Here is a 20,731-nt window from a genome sequence, read left to right on the forward strand (position 1 = left end):
ATGCAAGTATATCCTTCCTTAAATATGGAGGCCAAAACTGTACGCAGTACTCTAGGTGTGGCCTCACCAATACCCAGTACAGTTGTAGCAGGACTTCTCTGCTTTTACACTCTATCCCCCTTGCAATAAAGGCCAACATTCTATTTGTCTTCCTGATTACTTGCTGCACCTGCATACTCACTTTTTGTGTTTTATGCACAAGGACCCCCAGGTCCTTCTGTACTGCAACACTTTACAATTTTTCTCCATTTAAATTATAATTTGCTTTTCTATTTTTTCTGTCAAAGTGGATAACCTCACATTTTCCCACATTATATTCCATCTGCCAAATTTTTGCCCACTCACTTAGCCTGTCTATATCCCTTTGCAGATGTTTTGTGTCCTCCTCACAATTTGCTTTCCCACCCATCTTTGTATCATCAGCAAACGTGGCTGCATTACACTCATTAATATAGATTGTGTTGAGGACCCAGCATCGATCCCTGCGGCACCTCACTCGTCACTGCCAACCGGAAAATGACCCATTTATCCCGATTCTCTTTTCTGTTAGTTAGCCAATCATCTATCCATGCTAACATATTACCCCCAACCCTGTGAATTTTTATCTTGTGCAGTAACCTTTTATGTGGCACCTTATCGAATGCCTTCTGGAAGTCCAAATACGTCACATCCACTGGTTCCCCCTTATCCACCCTGCTCGTTACATCCTCAAAGAACTCCAGCAAATTTGTCAAACATGATTTCCCTTTCATAAATCCATGCTGACTCTGCTTGATTGAATTATGCTTTTCCAAATGTCCCACTCCTGCTTCCTTAATAATGGACTCCAGCATTTTCCCAACAACCAATGTTAAGCTAACTGGTCTGTAGTTTCCTGCTTTCTGTCTGCCTCCTTTTTTAAATAGGGGCATTATATTTGCGGTTTTCTAATCCGCTGAGACTGCCCCAGAATCCAGGGAATTTTAGTAGATTACAACCAATCTCTGCAGCCACTTCTTTTAAGACCCTAGGATGTAAGCCATCAGGTCCAGGGGACTTGTCCGCCTTTAGTCCCATTATTTTACCGAATGCTACTTCATTAGTGATAGTGATTGTATTAAGTTCCTCCCTCCCTTTAGCCCCTTGATTATCCACTATTGGAATGTTTTTAGCGTCTTCTATCATGAAGACCGATACAAAATATTTGTTCAACGTCTCTGCCATTTCCCTGTTCTCCATTATTAATTCCCCAGTCTCATCCTCTAGGGGACCAACATTTACTTTAGACACTCTTTTCCTTTTTAGGTACCTGTAGAAACTCTTACTATCTGTTTTTATATTTCGTGCTAGTTTACTTTCATAATATATCTTTCTTCTCTTTATCAATTTTTAGTCGTTCTTTGCTGGCTTTTAAAAGCTTCCCAATCCTCTGGCCTCCCATTAGTCTTGGTCACATTGTATGCCCTTGTTTTCAATTTGATACCATCTGTTATTTCCTTAGTTACCATGGATGGTTATCCCTTCTCTTACAGTCTTTCCTTCTCATTGGGATATATTTTTGTTGCGAGTTATGAAATATCTCCTTAAATGTCTGCCACTGCTCAACAACCGTCCCATACTTTAATGTATTTTCCCAGTCCACTTTAGCCAACTCTGCCCTTGTACCTTTATAGTCTCCTTTATTTAAGCTTAGGACACTGGTTTGAGAACCGACTATCTCACCCTCCAACTGAATTTGAAATTCAACTATGTTATGGTCACTCATTCCTAGAGGATCCTTTACTACAAGATCATTTATTAATCTTGTCTCATTACACAGTATCAGATCTAAGATAGCCTGCTCTTTGGTTGATTCTGCAACGTACTGTTCAAGGAAACTATCCCGGATACACTCTATGAACTCTTCCGCAAGGCTACCCTGGCCAATTTGCTTTGTTCAATCAATATGAAGGTTAAAATTACCCATGATTATTGCAGTTCCTTTATTACAAGCCTCCATTATTTCTTGATTTATACTCTGTCCAACAGTGTAGCTACTGTTAGGGGGCCTGTAGACTATGCCCACCAGCGACTTTTTCACCTTATTATTCCTCATCTCCACCCAAACTGATTCAACATCTTGATCTTCTGAGCCAATATCGTTTCTCACTTACGCACTGATCTCATCCTTTATTAACAGTGCTACCCAACCTCCTTTTCCTTTCTGTCTGTCTTTCCGAATTGTCAAATACCCCTGAATATTATTGAATATCTAATACAATAGTATAAACCATTATAATTTAGAACACGCTACTTAAATTGTAACTCATTTCCAAATTCATTCCGTGGATAAATCGTCAAAAAATCCCAAAATAGGATGCCCTTAAATGAGGAACTGGATTAAGAGGTGATAATGAGTAAACCTGGTTAACAGCACTGGATTTGGATGTCTGGATTATGAAGATGATTGGTATAATGCAAGTTGTCTTGTATAAGTCCTTTATCACAGATCATCATAAGCAGTCCCTCGGAGCCGAGAAGACTTGCTTCCACTCTTAGCATGAGTTCTTAGGTGGCTGTACAGTCCAATACGAGAACCACAGTCTCTGTCACAGGTGGGACAGATAGTCGTTGAGGGAAAGGGTGGGCAGGGGGCCTGGTTTGTCGCACGCTTCTTCCGCCGCCTGCGCTTGATTTCTGCATGCTCTCAGCGACGATACTCGAGGAGCTCAGCGCCCTCCCGAATGCACTTCCTCCACTTCGGGCGGTCTATGGCCAGGGACTTCTAGGTGTCAGTGGAGATGTCGCACTTTATCAGGGAGGCTTTGAGGGTGTCCTTGTAGCGTTTCCTCTGCCCGCCTTTGGCTCATTTGCCGTGGACGTATCACAGATGCACATTATATAGTAGATGTGGAAACTCTGAAGGTGTTACCTGGAAGATTAGTACGTTCCATGATTCAGTTGCAAAGAGATAAGCAGTTGTTCCTGAAGATCTGCACCTCCAATTGGCAGAATCATTATTCTTATTCCATGGGACATGGTATGTGTCCATATTGTGGTCAAGAGAATGGTGGCAATACTGTCACAAATTGCATGGTGTGTTGTGCTGCTCAGGATATTGAATGAAGGGGCACTTGGTACCCACTGTCCACCTGATGAGAGCTCAAACCCATGCTAGTCAGTTAATGTCAGATTGGCTCTTGCTTTTAAGTTAGAGGTTATGTTTTCAAGGCGAATTCCAAGACTTAATCACATAACGTAGGCTGACACTTCAGTGCAGTACTTAGGAAGTGCTGAATTGTCGAGGGCACTGCCTTTCAGATGAGATGTTAAACTGAGGCCTCAGCTGCCTGTTCAGGTGGACAAAAAAGATCTCAACACTAATCAAAGAATAGCAAGAGAGTTGTCCTGGCTGACATTTATTTATCTGGCAAAGCGACAGAATGGTACAAATCATCTGTTTCTGTGTTCATTGAATGATACAGCAGAGAAGGAGGGCATTTGGTCAGTCGTGCCTATGCTGCCTCTTTAGTAGAGTTATCCAATTAGTCCCACTTCTCCGCTCTCTCCCCATAGCCCTACAGAATGTTTCCCTTCAAGTAAATTATCCAATTCCCTTTTGAAGTTTAATATTGAATCTGCTTCCATCACCCTTTCAGGCAGGGTGTTCCAGATCACAACAACTTGCTGTGCAAAAAAAGTGTTTCCTAATGTTGCCTCTGGTTCTTCTCCAATCACCTTAAATCTATGTCCACTGGTTACTGACCCTTCTGCCACTGGAAACATTTTCTCCTTTTATACTTTATCAAAACCATTCATGATTTTGAACACCTATATCAAATCTCCTCTTAACCTTCTCTGCTCTAAGGAGAACAATGCCAGCTTCTCCAGTCTCTCCACATAACTGAAGTCCTTCATCCCTGGTATTATTTCAGTAAATCTCTTCTATATCCTCTCTAAGGCCTTGACATCCTTTCTGAAGTGCGGTGCCCGGAATTGAACAGAATACTTCAGCTGAGTATTTTATAAAAGGTTTAGCATAACTTAGTTGCTTTTATATTATATTACTCTATTAATAAAGCCAAGAATCCCACATGATTTTTTAACAGCCTTCTCAACTTGTCCTGCCACTTTCAAAAATTTGTGTACATACACCCCCAGGTGTCTCTGTTTCTGCACCCCCTTTAAAATTGTATCATTTAGTTTATATTGCCTGTCGTCATTCTTGCTGCCAAAATGTATTACAACAACAACTTGTATTTATATAGCACCTTTAACGTAGTGAAACGTTTCACAGGTGTATTATGAGACAAAAAATTTGACATCGAGCCACATAAGGAGAAATTAGGGCAGGTGACCAAAGAGGTAGGTTTTAAGGAGCATCCTGAAGGAGGAATGAGAGGCGGAGTGCTTCATGCAGGAAATTCTGGAGCTTTAGGGCCTAGGCAACAGAAGGCACGGCCACCAATAGTTGAGTGATTATAAATAGGGATGCTCAAGAGGGAAGAATTAGAGGAGCGCAGACATCTTGGTGGGTGGGTGGGGGAAGGGAGGGGTTGTGGGGCTGGAAGAGATCACAGAGATAGGGAGGGGAGAGGCCATGGAGAGATTTGAAAATAAGGAAGAGAATTTTGAAATCGAGGCGTTGCTTAACCGGAAGCCAATATAAGTCAGCGAGCACAGGGGTGATGGGTGAGCGGGACTTGGTGCGAGTTAGGACACGGGCAGCCGAGTTTTGGATCATCTCTAGTTTACATAGGGTAGAATGTGGGAGGCCAACCAGGAGTGCATTGGAATAGTCAAGCCTAGAGGTCACAAAGACACGGATGAGGGATTCAGCAGCGGAATAGCTGAGGCAAGGGCAGAGACGGGCGATGTCTTTGCGTTAAATTTTGTCTACCCATTTCACCAGTCTGTCAATGTCTGCTGCTATCCTCCTAATTGTTTACTCCATTTCTGAATTTCATGTCATCTACAAACTGAAATAATCCCCTGTGTACCCAAGTCCAGGTCATTAATATATATATAAAAAAGAGCAGTTGTCCTACTACCTGGGGAACACCACTGCATCCTTCCATTCTGAAAAACAACCTTCACCTCTACTCTCTGCTTTCTGTCCCTTAGCCAACTTTGAATTGACACTGCCATTTCCCTTTAATTCCATGGGGTTCAATTTTGCTAACAAGTCTGTTATATGGTATTTTGTCAAACGACCGTTGAAAGTCCATTTACACATCAACCACCCTCATCAACCCTCTCCGTTACTTCACCAAAGAACTTGATCACGTTCGTCAAACATGATTTGCCTTGAACAAATGCATACTGACTTTCATTTATTAGCCCATACTTTTCCGAATGTCTCTAATGGTTTCCCCACTACTGATGTTAAGCTGACTGGCCTGTAGTTGCTGGGTTTATCCCTTTCACCTTTTTTAAGCAGGGGTGTAACATTTACAATCCTCCAGTCCTCTGGCTCCACCCCCATATCGAAGGAGGATTGGAAGATTGTGGGCAGAGCTTCCGCAATTTTCACCCTTACTTCCGTCAGTAACCGAGAATGCATCTCATCAGGACTGGGTGACTTCTCTACTTTGAAGTCTGCCAAAAATTTAAGCACCTCCTCTTCATCTATTTTTAATCCTATCCAATGTTGCTACTACCTGCTCCTTTACTGCTACATGCAGCATTCCCTCCTCTAATGAAGATAAATGCAAAGTACTTGCTTAGTACCTCTACCATGTACTCTGCCACTACAAGAATATCTCCTTTTTGGTCTCTAATCAGCCCAATCCTGCCTTTGACTACCATTTTACTATTTAGATGTTTATAATACTTTTGGGTTCCCTTTTATGTTAGCCGCTAATCTATTCTTGTATTCTTTGCCCTCTTATACCCTGTTTTAGATCTCCTCAGTACTTTCTATATTCAACTCTCTACTGTATTATGTACCTTACATTTGTCATAACCTTTCTCCTTCTGTCACATTTTAACCCCTATGGGCTAGAAATTAAATTTTTGATATTTATCTGCCAAAAATACCGCTAATACTCCACTATGATTCCGGGGCCTAACATTCGGTAAAAAGTACACGCAGCGGTAAAATTCAGCGTTGCACTAGGATTCGTGGCACAAACCATGAATTTTCTGCAACTTTACTCTGAGGCCGATACTGCTGCGAGTTGGGCCTAAGGGAAGGGTAAAACACCCCCCAAAAAATCACAAAACATTCACAAGACCCTTTTCTATCGAATCGCTGCAAAAGAATTAAAAATAAAAACTTTAACTTATCTTTTTTGCAGGTCTTCATATCTATCGCCGTTCCAAGGCTGCAACGCAGGTTTTCCCAGGCGTTTTTTTTCGTCCTATCTACAGGTGCGCTGTGAGTCAAATATTTGGCGAAAGCGCTTTTTCCAGTCTTGCATGTTGGCGGTCTGCCCCCCCAGTGGTATTTAAAAACCGTCGCCGCAAGATTTCAGTGAACTTCCCGCCACACCAATTTCCGTCAAAAACAGCAAAATATTACCGACAAACCCAGCGTAAGGTTGGGGAATTATATCTTTTGTCATCCAGCGAGCTGTAGCTTTCTTTCCCCCTATTTGAAGGCCTCCTATTGTTCAATTACTATTTTACTGTTACAGAATGCTGTTGTTCTATCTGATAACCAACTAGTGACTATCCTCCTTGGGGAATGGGGGAGAGAAGTAAACGGTGTGTCTCTAATATTGCCAAAATGGCCCTCCAGGTTTTTGTCAATTAAATACACAAAATGAGTATGCTTGTAGAGAAGTAAGTAACAGCTATCATTAACAGTACCTACAGACCAGAGTATATCTCACTCACCTGGGGGACTGACCACATTGCAGAAGTGGAACTCAGAAAGTCCTAGGTCTAATTCCACAATGCAAAGTTAGCTTTATTTTTTCATACCATTTTCTTTGAGCAATGTGGCAACTACAACTTCCCCTCTTCCCACAGGCTGTACAGCTGTATGTGATTACATGGATGCTTGAAAGCCACACATATACTGTCATTTTAACTCTATTTAGTTTATAGTTGATGTCCAAAAACTACATTCTTCTTCTTTATCACACGTGTATTCAACCATCAGTCTTAATGAGAGTGTGGAATCCATGTCTGGCAAATAGAATTCTACATCTGTAGATTTCTTAGTAGCTGGGTTTGGAGACTCTTAAATCTGTTGTTTGTTTTCCATACAACACTAAACTGTCTGAACAAAATAATTTTTGGAGAATAAAATATTAGGTTTTAGGAAACTTCTCGAAAATATTTTACTTGTTTCCTTGGCCCCGAAAATCTGCTGCCGTTTGATTCCGCGTAAATGCTGGGGTTGGCCCTCTGGTGACCACAGTGCCGATGGACAGGATTATGCAGGGCCAGGGGGAAGTCACATCATGGTGCTACCAATGGCAGTGCCCATTAGTGAGTACATTTTGGGTGCCCGCCAAAGAGGGCATGGGTATCTGTTCTAGGGCAGGGGGAAGAAAAAAGCACCCTCCTCCCAAATCCTGGAAAGTTGCGTCAGTTTGGCTATCATTCTTTGATAAAAGGGCCAAAAAATTACTACCTTTTTAATATCTTTAGGGATCCAGATTATGACCCAGGTCTGGTCATTAGGTGGGCTTTACTTTATTAGCCAATGTGCCTTCTTTCATTGGTGTACTGATCCATTGATGAATTGTCAGGGCCGAGAAGATGCATGTCAAATATTGAAATTATATGGATGCCTTAACTTTTCCCCCAGAAAAGTATCGAATTATTTTGCATACTATCGATAAAGGAGTGTAGAGGAAGTTTGTAAAATTTCAATTGAACTTTGTGACTATTACCCTCTAGATTTATCCACATGGGTAGGAGGATGAGCAGGCAACATGCTTGTTTCCAAACTTCGCCAATGTTATTTTAGTTGACTGCTAGGACAACAGGTTTGATAGGGTTCTGCATGTGATTATTCCTCCTACCTCTGTCTCTGTTGGGAATCATAAGAATATAAGAAATAGGAACAGGAATAGGCCATTCGGACCCTTGAGCCTGCCCTGCCATTCAACAAGATCATGGCTGATCTTCGACCTCAACTCCACTTTCCCGCCCGATCCCCATATCCCTTGATTCCCTGGAGTCCAAAAATCTATCGCTCTCAGACTTGAATATACTCAAAGACTGAGCATCTACAGCCCTCTGTGGTAGAGAATTACAAAGACTTACACCCCTCTGAGTGAAGAAATTTCTCGTCATCTCAGTGCTAAATAGCTGACCCCTTATCCTGAGACTCTGCCCTCTAGTTCTAGACTCTCCAGCCAGGGAAACAGTCTCTCAGCATCTACCCTGTCAGCGCTCTTAGCTGATCGTGTGGAAGGGAGAGATCACGGCAGGTTTGCTGGAGGGGCCATGGGAAGCACTCGTGCTCCTCCTTGTCATGTATGTAACCTTTATGTAACAACACTGCAATACTGTATATACGTAAGAAATTTGTGGTATTGTGTAAGGACTTTACATTGGCGACGAGAAACGGGAATCAACGACCCACGAGAATGGCCACCGGCAGCACAGATGAACGGTACTGTGTTGGTGAAGACTGGGACGATTTCATTGAGAGGCTCCAGCAGAGTTTTGTCACGAAGGACTGGCTGGGAGACGCAGCGGCCGACAAGCGAAGGGCTCACCTGCTGACCAGCTGTGGACCAATACATAGGCGATGAAAGACCTGCTAGCACCCGAGAAGCCAGCGGACAAAACCTTTGAAGAGCTCAGCAAACTAATCGGTGAGCAGCGTACACATGGCCCGACACAGATTCTACACCCACCGATGTCGGGAAGGACAGAGCATACCGGATTTCACTGTGGACCTCCGGCGTTTGGCCAGCCTCTAAGTTCACAGACGCCTGCAGGGGGGAGATGCTAAGGGATTTCTTTATTGAGGGCATCGGTCATGCTGGGATTTTCAGAAAGCTAATTGAGACCAAGGACTTGATTTTGGAAGCGGTGGCGTTGATGGCTCAGACTTTTATGGTGGGGGAGGAGGAAACCAAGATAATATAGGCACGCAATTCTGCCTCCAACAGAGACACAGAGCCCCGCAGGCAGGCAAGGGCAGTTTGACACACCCCAGGCAGCAATAGACCCAAGAGTAAGTCTCCAACAGAGACAATGGCAGGCTGAACGGACATTTGCGCCCCCCCCCAGTGGACAATGCGGCCCGGGATCGGGCCATTGACACCCACTAACAGGGTGCTCAAGAGCAGTCAAAGGGACAATCAGCGAGAAATGCCTTGTAACAGCTCTTTTGTTCACAAAAATGGGAATCTCAGTTCATGCTGGAGGTGTGGGGGCAGACATGCTGCCAGGATTTGCAGTTTTCAACAGTTCGTCTGCAGAAATTGTAACCTCAGTGGCCATTTAGCCAGAATGTGCAGAAAGCCTGTAACCAGGCTAATATACGAGGCGGATGAACCAGATGAGAGGTCTGCGAGGCAGGATGACGCTTGGGGCAAATCAATGGACGTTGAAGTTCAGCGGGTTCATGTGGCAAACATTCACAGCTCATAAACCAAAACACCACCCATGATGATAAAAGTCCTATTAAATGGCATCCCTGTACGCATGGAGCTGGACACGGGGGCCAGCCAGTCACTCATGAGTGTTCAACAATTCGAAAAGTTGTGGCCACTCAAAGCCAGCAGACCCAAACTAGAACGCATTGAGACGCAATTACGGACGTACACCAAAGAAATCATTCCAGTGCTAGGCAGTGCAATGTTGGCGGTCACACACAATGGATCGGTGAACCGGCTGCCGCACTGGATTGTCCCGGGCAATGGTCCCACACTGTTGGGGAGGAGCTGGTTAGCTGAGATGAACTGGAAATGGGGGGATGTGCATGCCATGTCATCTGTGGAGCGAAGTTCATGCTCACGGGTCCTACAGCAATTTGAGTCACTATTTCAACCTGGCGTCTGGACGTTCAAAGGTACCAAAGTAGTGATACGCATCACCCCGGACGCCAGACCAGTGCACCACAAAGTCAGAGCTGTGCCATATGTGATGCGGGAGAAAATTGAGAGCGAGTTGTACTGGTTGCTGAGAGAGGGCATCATCTCGCCCATTGAATTCAGCGACTGGGCGAGCCCCATCGTTCCCTTCCTAAAAGCGGATGGCTCGGTCAGGATCTGTGGCGACTACAAGGCCACTATCAACCAGGTGTTCCTACAAGACCAATACCCGCTTCCGAGAGCGGAGGACCTTTTTGCCACGCTGGCAGGCAGCAAGCTGTTCACCAAGTTGGACTTCACTTCAGCCTACATGACCCAAGAACTGGCCGACGAATCTAAACTACTGACCACCATCACCACGCACAAGGGACTGCTTGTTTACAACAGGTGTCCATTTGGCATTCGATCAGAGGCCGCGATTTTTCAAAGAAACATGGAAAGCCTGCTCAAATCCATTCCCGGAACAATCGTATTTCAGGACGACATCCTCATCACCGGTAGAGACACCGAGGAACACCTCCACAACCTGGAGGAGGTGCTACGCCGACTGGACCGGGTAGGCCTGCGACTCAAGAAGTCTAAGTGTGTGTTTTGGCTCCCGAGGTCGAATTTCTGGGCAGGAGGGTTGCTGCAGACGGGATTCGGCCTACCGAATCCAAAATGGAGACGATTCGACGAGCGCGCAGGCCCTGCAACACATCGGAGTTGCATTCATTTCTGGGACTCTTGAACTATTTCGGGAACTTTCTGCTGAACGTAAGCACATTGTTGGAGCCGCTACACGTGCTCCTGCATAAGGGTTGCGATTGGTTTTGGGGGGACTGTCAGGAACGGGCTTTCAATCGGGTGCGGAACCTACTTTGTTCAAATAAGTTGCTGACCCTCTACGACCCCCGTAAGAAATTGGTTCTGACATATGATGCATCATCCTATGGGGTTGGGTGCGTGTTGCAGCAGGGTAACGCTGAGGGCCAATTACAACCTGTGGCTTATGCCTCCAGGTCGCTCTCTCAAGCTGAACGGGGATATGGGATGGTTGAGAAGGAAGCACTCGCATGTGTCTATGGGGTGAAAAAGATGTATCAGTACCTTTTTGGCAGGACGTTTGAATTAATAACGGATCATAAGCCGTTAACATCCCTGCTGTTAGACAGCAAGGCTGTCAATGCCAATGCGTCAGCTCGCATACAGCAATGGGCTCTCGCGCTCGCTGCGTATGACAACACCATCCGGCACCGGCCCGGCACCGAAAACTGTGCTGACGCGCTCAGCAGGCTTCCACTGGCCACCACCGAGGGGGCAGCAGAGCAAAGCACTGAGATGCTCATGGCTGTCGATGCCTTTGACAGCGCAGGCTCCCCCATCACAGCGTGCCAGATCAAAATCTGGACCAACAGAGATCCCCTCCTATCCTTGATTAAGAAATGTCCTGACTGGAGATTGGGCGCCCGCACACGGAGCATGCCCTGAGGAGTTCAGACTGTTTCACAGACGGATGGATGAGCTCTCCATCCAAGCTGACTGCCTACTATGGGGCAGCCGGGTAGTCATGCCCCAGAGGGGCAGGGAAGCTTCATCAGGGAACTCCACAGCGAGCACCTAGGCATCGTGCTGATGAAGGCCATTGCCCGGTCACGTGTGGTGGCCGGGAATTGATTCAGACCTGGAACACTGTGTTCGCAGGTGCACGACGTGTGCCCAGCTAGGTAATGCCCCCAAGGAGGCCCCGCTCAGCCTGTGGCCCTGGCCCACCAGACCATGGTCACGTATTCACGTAGACTACGCGGGCCCGTTCATGGGAAAAATGTTTGTCATTGTGGTTGATGCGTACTCGAAATGGATCGAGTGCATCATTTTGAATTCATGCACGACATCCACCACTGTGGAGGGTCTGTGCACGGTCTTTGCGACCCACGGCTTGCCAGACATCCTTGTTAGCGATAATGGCCCATTTTTCACAAGCTACGAATTCCGGGAGTTCATGTCGGGTAATGGCATTAACCATGTCAGGACAGGCACCATTCAAGCCGGCCTCCAATGGCCAGGCGGAACGTGCGGTCCAAATCATAAAACAAGGCATGCTCCGGATTCAAGGACCCTCCTGTCAATGCCGCCTATCGCACCTCCTGCTGGCCTATAGGTTCCGACCGCACTCGCTCACGGGGGTCCCGCCCGTGGAGCTACTCCTGAAACGAACACTCAAAACTCGGCTGTCCCTCATTCATCCAGTCCTGTCCAACATTGTTGAGGGCAAGCGCCAGTCCCAAAACGTACCATGACCGAAATTCAAGGGGGAGATGTATAGAAATTGGTGACACCGTAATTGTTCTCAATCACGCTTTGGGGCCCAAATGGCTTGAGGGTACTGTAATAGACAAAGAGGGGAATAGGATCATAGTGGTTAAGCTTAACAATGGGCAGATATGCCGCAAGCATCTGGAGCAAGTAAAAAAAAAAGGTTCAGCATGGACACTGAGGAACCTGAGGAAGATCATGAGATGGTATTCACACTACCGCCAGTGAACAAACAACAAGAACATTCAGCAGCATGCACAGTCCCTGCGGTCAGCCCGGACAGGCCGGAATCACCACAGGTGACAGACATGCATACCAAGGCTCAACAACCAGAGCCACAACTGCGACGCTCCACGAGAGAGCGCAGACCTCCTGAGTGACTTAACCTATGATCCCAATAAGATGTTGAGGGGGAGGCGATGTCATGTATGTAACCTTTATGTAACAACACTGCAATACTGTATATACGTAAGAAATGCACACCTTGACCACAGGGGTGAACTTGTGGGAGACATTCCTCACCTGGTCATCCAGGTATATAAAGGGAGGTCCCACGTAGGGTCATCACTTCTTGGTCCTGTGAATAAAGGTTCAGGTCATGGAGTGACCTTGTCCATAGAATGTGCCTTGCGTGGATTTGTGGCATTGTGTAAGGACTTTACACTCCTGGCCCACAAGCAGTCCTGCAAAAATACTTACCTACTGGATCTAGCAGCTGCCTTTAGCTGCCAAGTACCCTGAGTCCTGGACAACACAGGCTGCGGCCATTACATTCAAATGGCTCCCAAGATCTGAGGCACGGAGCCTCATTTAAATATTATAATTACCGACCTGTCTCTCCAGAGCGGGTTACTTGGCCGGCCCCAAACCTGCTGCAGTTAAGCTGGAAATAAGCGTGTATGTGATGTGGCGGGTTTCACATTTTTTCCAGTTTAACCCCCCAAACCCCTTCAATCCACTTCCACCTGTCGTGGGGGGAGGGTTTATATTACCTCCATTAAATCTTTGCAATGCATCCCACCACATTGCTATTACATTTTGGTTCTCCAATTTGTTGTGCTATCATGCTGTCTGTTCATTTAACCTTTTAGAATACAATCAATTCATCACCTGATTATGATCCTCAAGTTAATTAATGATGTAACAAAATTATTTTTTGGCAAATACTAATGTCCTTTGCTTAAACTGTATAATTACAAAATTATTATACAAAAGAAAGACATGAAACCTGGTCAGGATACTTGAAGCAGATCTGGCTGACCAAGCAGACGTCTGCATCATCTATAGTTGCAGATGTTCAGAAGGGAGAGAAACAACTGAAATAATACTGAAACAGCTGAACCACTCCAGGAACTCAATTTTATAATTTATTTTTGATAGACAATCATATTTCTCAAAATGTTGATCTGTGTATATATGGAATTAAAATATGCTCAGTATTTACTTGTTAAATATAATATTTTGTTGTATGATCTTGATTTATGTTTGATTCTGTGTCCAGGTTTCTTATTTTTTATCTGACATTTCTTGCAGCACTGTCCCACAGACTACTGTAATATTAAATAGTGATCGTCAGAACCCAATTGGTTCCAAGGTTGCTGGACAGGAAGATCCTTTACCCAGAGGAACAGACACCCTGGACAATATTCTCAGCAAGTTAGTGAACCTTACAAATTCCACTTCCTTTTCTTGTTGCACCAAGATTAATTAGCAATAATCATTATTTACTATGTCCAGTCAGTTACACACTTCAAGTATTTTAGTCTATCTATGTAATTATTAGTAAACTTCTGTTTTCTCCCCACTTTTTTTGCTTGACTAACTTGTGGCAGGAGTTAGAATGTCAGCAGCTGTTCGACCTCAAATCTCAAATCCGATCGATAACTGGTGTGGTACTACTTACTTGCTTTTGTTTTTTTTAAAGATTGACTATAAACAAATGAAATTAATGTAAATGTAAACCCGTGGGAAGTATGAAGGATTCGGGTTTTTGTCAAGCCGAAGCTTTTTGTCACTCCGAAGCTGGGTTGTTTTTAAAAATGCTCTATCAGAAAATTTAGCTGACTACATTTTAAATTTTCTGGATTGGAACTTTGATTTTGGATGCTTATTTTCTCAGAGAAAGGTTCAGTGGGTAAAAGTAGAAATCTTAATAAAAATGTGATTGTTAAATAATAGGGAGAAATTAGTAAAATGTAATTTTGCCACGATTACTGTTCTTTAATTATTGTTTTTAGTTAGACATGGCAATTTTTAAATATATTTTTGTGAGCAGAATACAAATTAATGGGAAAGTGAACAGGGAATGTCATGCCTCAGATGTTTCACAAATTTGCAAGAATGTTTCTTTTAAGATTCTTAATATATTCTCAATGATCCATCCTTATTGCGTGAAATCGTATTTGCCCTAATGTGGTTCCAATTTTCTGAAAGATAGACTGATTAACACTTTAATGGGACGAGACCAGATATGAATCAGTAAGTTGTTTTATTTTACAGTCAATAAGTGAGCTTAGAGAGTAACAGTTACAGTAAATCTCATTTACTTCAGCTTCATTTCAGTCCCTTTTCATCAGAATAATAACTCGCCACACTATCCCAGTTAGCTGTCGAAGTAACATTTTTTCTGCCCTTGCAATGCTAATAAAGACAAGTTATTCCAATCCCTAAGGTATGAATGTTTGCTTAGATGTTTTTAAACTGCTTCTATTGTCTGTCTTCTTGACAGACTTTCCCTCTAACTTGTGATCTGCATCCCCAACGTGTATCTAGCCTATGAATCTAACCCATTGAAAGCAAACTTTAACTTAAAAGCACATTTAATTTAAATTACATTATACCATCGACTTATATAGTAAAATGGTTACAAAAATTCTAAAATGCAAAAGCCCCAATGTAGTTTCACCATTTTCACAACTGTATGGGCGACCTGATCTTTCATGCTTTCTGGTATATATGCAAGTATGTGGATGTGTGCCCAGCCTGCAAAACTGCACCATCATCCCGTGCTCATTGCCAAAGAGGTTGCCCTAATCATCTTGACATCCTGCAGGAGAAGTTCTACAGCCCCATCAGAGAAACACATGGTTCTCTGTCTTCCTGCGCTCCTTATAGAAATTTTTGAGTAAATTACCTTCCTATTTCTCCGCATGAAATCATCATGTCTGCTTTCAAATCCTGCAGTATTGCTGGATTTTCTGCCACCCAATAGGTGAATTTGTCACAGGTGTTTTTTACATCAGTACCCTGGCTATGTCATGATGAGGCTCACTCCAGAAATACATATGGGGTCAGCATGCTAAAATAAAGGCAGGTAATCCAGCACTCCCTGACTTCCGTTTGAGGGTATGCCCAAGTGGAAAATCTAGGCATATTTCTCATCCACTTGAGCGACATGTAGTTCAAATATCCTCACTAATTCTGCTATCTTGGTTACAAAGTTATTTTTGTTAACATTGGAACAGTGGGTTTAGTTAATTCTAGATGATTGTTGCAACTCTAAGCAAAATGTTTCAACAACAAAAACTTGAATTTTATATTGCGCCTTGAAAGTGGAAAAGTGTCCAATGGTGTCCATCCAGAGGCATAATCAGACAAAAAAGCATAAATTTCACACTCTGGTGATATTCTTCCTCTCTGGGAGCAGAAATTTTGTGTTTTAATATATTTTTTTTAAAAGTCAGTCATGAAAAGAGTTGTGAAAGTACACAGCATAACAGGATCGTTGGCAAATAATATTATAGTTTGCATGACCAGTAGCCGGCTAAACACGGAATTATTCATCTTCGAGCCAGGATGGAAATTTAAACTGATGTTGGAAGGTCTCAAGACATTGTAAACCAAGTTTTAGACAGTTCCCTATAAAAAATGTAACTTTGTTTTTATTCTTTTTGAATCCAAGTAGGTAAACTGATCGTTCTATTAAAACCTAGTTTCAAGACACTGGAGGAAATGTCTGTTCAAACAGACTTTCAATGATCCTTGGGCACGAGTTGTAATTTATTTTTAGAAGTAATTTTTCTTAGTCTTTTTACTTTTATTATGAAGCCAGATCATGCACACTTAGTATTCATTTGAATTTTGGCTCTGAATGCGTTACAAAATTTTAAACTTAATATGCCTTTGTTACTATCAAATGGCAAAATCTTTTTTTATGATTCCTTATACTGTCTTTCAAATGAACAAAAATTTGAAATGAAACCCCAAAGTCGATGTAACATACTGACAGTACATCATATCATGTTACCATATAATCCTGTCTTCACAAAACTGTTTCATGAAACAAAAGAATTTGGAAAGTAATAATGTGTGCTGGCTAAGTAGAATGTAAAGCAAAAGACCATGATTTATGAAAAGTATTTGACTTGTGACGTGAACTTCATAACTCACAGTACTTCTAGTGCTCTTAAGCTGTAACATTCAGCATCACAATATTTTTTCACAGCTCTCTTGTGTATCACATGCAAGTTGAAGTTCTTTTAAAATGCATTTAATTAATTTTCCTTTCAGAATAGCATACATGACTACTGTGTTCCCTGTTGTGAGGAGAGAATTGAAATGGCATGTTTCCATATAGTTGAAAATAAGGACATCTCTTACCAAGTAACAAACTGTTTTAATATACTGTTATGAACTATGTCTGTAAGGCTTTGCTGTACTCATACTACCTGGCCTACTGATAAATCATTGAACTATTTGAGAATTAATGTCAGTAAGATGTTGAAAACTGGTTCTAAATGATAAAGTACAGGTATACAGTTCCAAATATCAATTTGATTCTTACTGATACTTCTGTATGTCAGTAACATATTGTCTAACAAGTTACTTTATTACTTCTGAATTTTTCCCTATTTTGGGACAACAAAGTTCTATGCCAGGGAGGAGACAGAACACAATCATTGTAAAGGTTCCTGGCCATGAAGATAGCCATACTGAAGATGTAGAAAGTGGGTCGGAAACAAGTGACACCGTTTCGAATAGTGGTCAGTCAGGAGGTCAGAACTTGGCACCAAATGTTACACTCATCACATTGAACTCTGAAGGTAGGCATGATGATGTTTTAAATATTCAAAGAAAAATCATTGTTGAAAATAACACGGTCTATACAAATAGTTTGGGATTTGACTTTAGACATTTGCTATTTAATTAGTAGAAGTGCTTTATTTCCCATTGTCATGAATTGTTAAGACTTTGTACATCGGCTTCGTAGTACATGTGAAATATTCAAAAGAACTGACTAATCTCCAATGGCATTGCATATAGTAAGTCACAGAATATGGTCACTCTCGAACCCGTCTCTGAAAACTTTATGTTGCTGATTCTCTGTTTCTCCATTTTCGCTTCTTTCTCTCTTGTTTTCTTTCCTTTTATGTGGGAGTTGTGTGGTATGGCAGAGAAAGGAGCCACCAACAGTTGCAGGGTGCATTTAGGGTGAGAGCTGGAGGGAAGTGTGGCCCTCAATCGCTTCACCTTTTTGTTCTCATTGGGTCTCTCACGTCTTTACGTCTCACTACCTATCTGTCTTCCTATTACCACTTCAGTCTCACCACAACCCCATCTTTTCGTCTTAGAACAACACACTCAATCCTGGGTCCTCCATTCCCCTTTACTGCACTATTAGTTAATTTAACTGTAACCTTCTAACTGTAACTTTAACGGCCACTTCTAGCCATTCCCACTTGCTACCCCAAGGGAGGGCACTGTGAGGCCAGAAGCCTGCTCATTCTCAACCTTTTGCCCTCCTTCCCTAGACCTCCCATGCGTCCTTTCTCTGTTTCCCTGAAAGGATTTGTTTGCTTTTCAAATTTGGTGTGCTTTTTAAAGAAATAAATCAAATCTGTCTCAATTACTCCCTGTGGCAAAGCATTTCATTCTCCAAAACCCCACTGTGTAAAGAAATGACTCCTGAACTCTTTCCCCATTCTCTTAGTAACAATTTTAAATTGATAACCCCTCAACTCTGACTCTCCAAAGGAGATAGTCTTTCCCTATTCACTCTATCAAAATCCTTCATAATTTTGATAAACCTCTATAAAATCTCCTCTTGGCCTTCTCTGCTTCACTGGAAATAGTCCCAGTATCTCACGTCTCTACTTAACTGTAGTTTCTCATCCTTGTTATCATCCCTATGAATTTATGATGTTTTAATATAGGGTGCCCAAAACTGAAAACAGTATGCTGCGACATAACCAATGTTTTGTGCTAATTTATTGTTTCTTCTTTACTCTTGTATTTTCCCCTTGTTTATGTCTTTATCTACCTGCACCCTCATTTTTAGGGAATTATATAGTTGACCCATGGGTCTCAGTTCATCCATTCCATTCAGCATCTTTGCACTGAGTGCATACTACCATTCCTCTTTAAAATATTTTTCCTCCCATTTCTTTGCATAAAATTGTATCTATCACCTATCTCCCCATTCCATTATAATGTTATGATATAATTGGCATCACGGAGACATGGCTCCAGGGTGACCAAGGCTGGGAACTCAACATCCAGGGGTATTCAACATTCAGGAAGGATAGACAGAAAGGAAAAGGAGGTGAGGTAGCGTTGCTGGTTAAAGAGGAAATAAACGCAATAGTAAGGAAGGACATTAGCTTGGATGATGTGGAAACTGTATGGGTGGAGCTGCGGAATACCAAAGACAGAAAACTGGGAGTTGTGTACAGACCATCAAACAGTTGTAGTGAGGTTGGGGACAGCATTAAACAAGAAATTAGGGATGCGTGCAATAAAGGTACAGCAGTTATCATAGGCGACTTTAATCTACATATAGATTGGGCTAACCAAACTGGTAGCAATACGGTGGAGGAGGATTTCCTGGAGTGTATTAGGGATGGTTTTCTAGACCAATATGTCGAGGAACCAACTAGAGGGCTGACCATCCTAGACTGGGTGATGTGTAATAAGAAAGGACTAATTAGCAATCTTGTTGTGTGAGGCCACTTTGGGGAAGAGCGACCATAATATGGTAGAATTCTTTATTAAGATGGAGAGTGACACAGTTAGTTCAGAGACTAGGGTCCTGAACTTAAGGAAAGGTAACTTCGATGGTATGAGGCGTGAATTGGCTAGAATAAACTGGCGAATGATACTTGAAGGGTTGACGGTGGATAGGCAATGGCAAACATTTAAAGATCACATGGATGAACTTCAACAATTGTACATCCCTGTCTGGCGTAAAAATAAAATGGGGAAGGTGGCTCAACCGTGGCTAACGAGGGAAATTAGGGATAGTGTTAAATCCAAGGAAGAGGCATATAAATTGGCCAGAAAAAGCAGCAAACCTGAAGACTGGGAAAAATTTAGAATTCAGCAGAGGAGGACAAAGGGTTTAATTAGGAGGGGGAAAATAGAGTATGAGAGGCAGTGTGCAGGGAACATAAAAACTGACTGCAAAAGCTTCTATAGATATGTGAAGAGAAAAAGATTAGTGAAGACAAATGTAGGTCCCGAGCAGTCAGAATCAGGTGAATTTATAATGGGGAACAAAGAAATGACAGACCAGTTGAACAAATACTTTGGTTCTGTCTTCACGAAGGAAGACACAAATAACCTTCAGGAAATACTAGGGGACCGAGGGTCGAGAGAAGAGGAGGAACTGAAGGAAATCCTTATTAGGCGGGAAATTGTGTTAGGGAAATTGATGGGATTGAAGGCCGATAAATCCCTGGGGCTTGATAGTCTGCATCCCAGAGTACTTAAGGAAGTGACCCTAGAAATAGTGGATGCATTGGTGATCATTTTCCAACTGTCTATCAACTCTGGATCAGTTCCGATGGACTGGAGGGTAACTAATGTAACACCACTTTTTAAAAAAGGAGGGAGAGAGAAAACGGGTAATTATAGAACGGTTAGCCTGACATCAGTAGTGGGGAAAATGTTGGAATCAATTATTAAAGATGAAATAGCAGCCCATTTGGAAAGCAGTGACAGGATCGATCCAAGTCAGCATGGATTTATGAAAGGGAAATTATGCTTGACAAATCTTCTATAATTTTTTGAGGATGTAACTGGTAGAGTGGACAAGGGAGAACCAGTGGATGTGGTGTATTTGGACTTTCAAAAAGCTTTTGGCAAGGTCCCATACAAGAAATTGGTGTGTAAGATTAAAGCACATGGTATTGGGGATAATGTAGTGACGTGGACAGAGAACTGGTTGGCAGACAGGAAGCTGAAAGTCGGGATAAACGGGTTCTTTTCAGAATGGCAGGCAGTGACTAGTGGGGTACCGCAGGGCTTAGTGCTGGGTCCCCAGCTATTTACAATATATATCAATGATTTAGATGAAAGAATTGAGTTTGCAGATGACACTAAGCTGGGTGGCGGTGTGAGCTGAGAGGAGGATGCTAAGAGGCTGCGGGGTGACTTGGACAGGTTAGGTGAGTGGGCAAATGCATGGCTGATGCAGTATAATGCGGATAAATGTGAGGTTATCCATTTTGGTGGCAAAAACACAAAGGCAGAAT

The 20,731-nt window shown here is 42.9% G+C and overlaps 1 protein-coding gene across 18 annotated transcripts in view; it reads left to right on the plus strand.

Moving 5' to 3' along the window:
* Window positions 1–20,731, plus strand: part of banp (BTG3 associated nuclear protein) — a 392,933-nt gene that overhangs the window by 108,147 nt on the left and 264,055 nt on the right. For all 18 annotated transcript variants that reach the window (XR_011596362.1, XM_070898117.1, XM_070898113.1 and 15 more), the window contains 2 exons: window positions 13,794–13,916; window positions 17,127–17,302. Coding sequence is in view for 17 of the 18 variants with exons in the window: in XM_070898117.1 (XP_070754218.1) it covers window positions 13,794–13,916; window positions 17,127–17,302 (299 nt within the window). In the remaining variant the exon portion in view is untranslated. The remainder of the gene's footprint in view (window positions 1–13,793; window positions 13,917–17,126; window positions 17,303–20,731) is intronic.

Source organism: Pristiophorus japonicus, chromosome 13 (genome assembly GCF_044704955.1).
Source record: "Pristiophorus japonicus isolate sPriJap1 chromosome 13, sPriJap1.hap1, whole genome shotgun sequence".
Classification (NCBI taxonomy): domain Eukaryota; kingdom Metazoa; phylum Chordata; class Chondrichthyes; family Pristiophoridae; genus Pristiophorus; species Pristiophorus japonicus.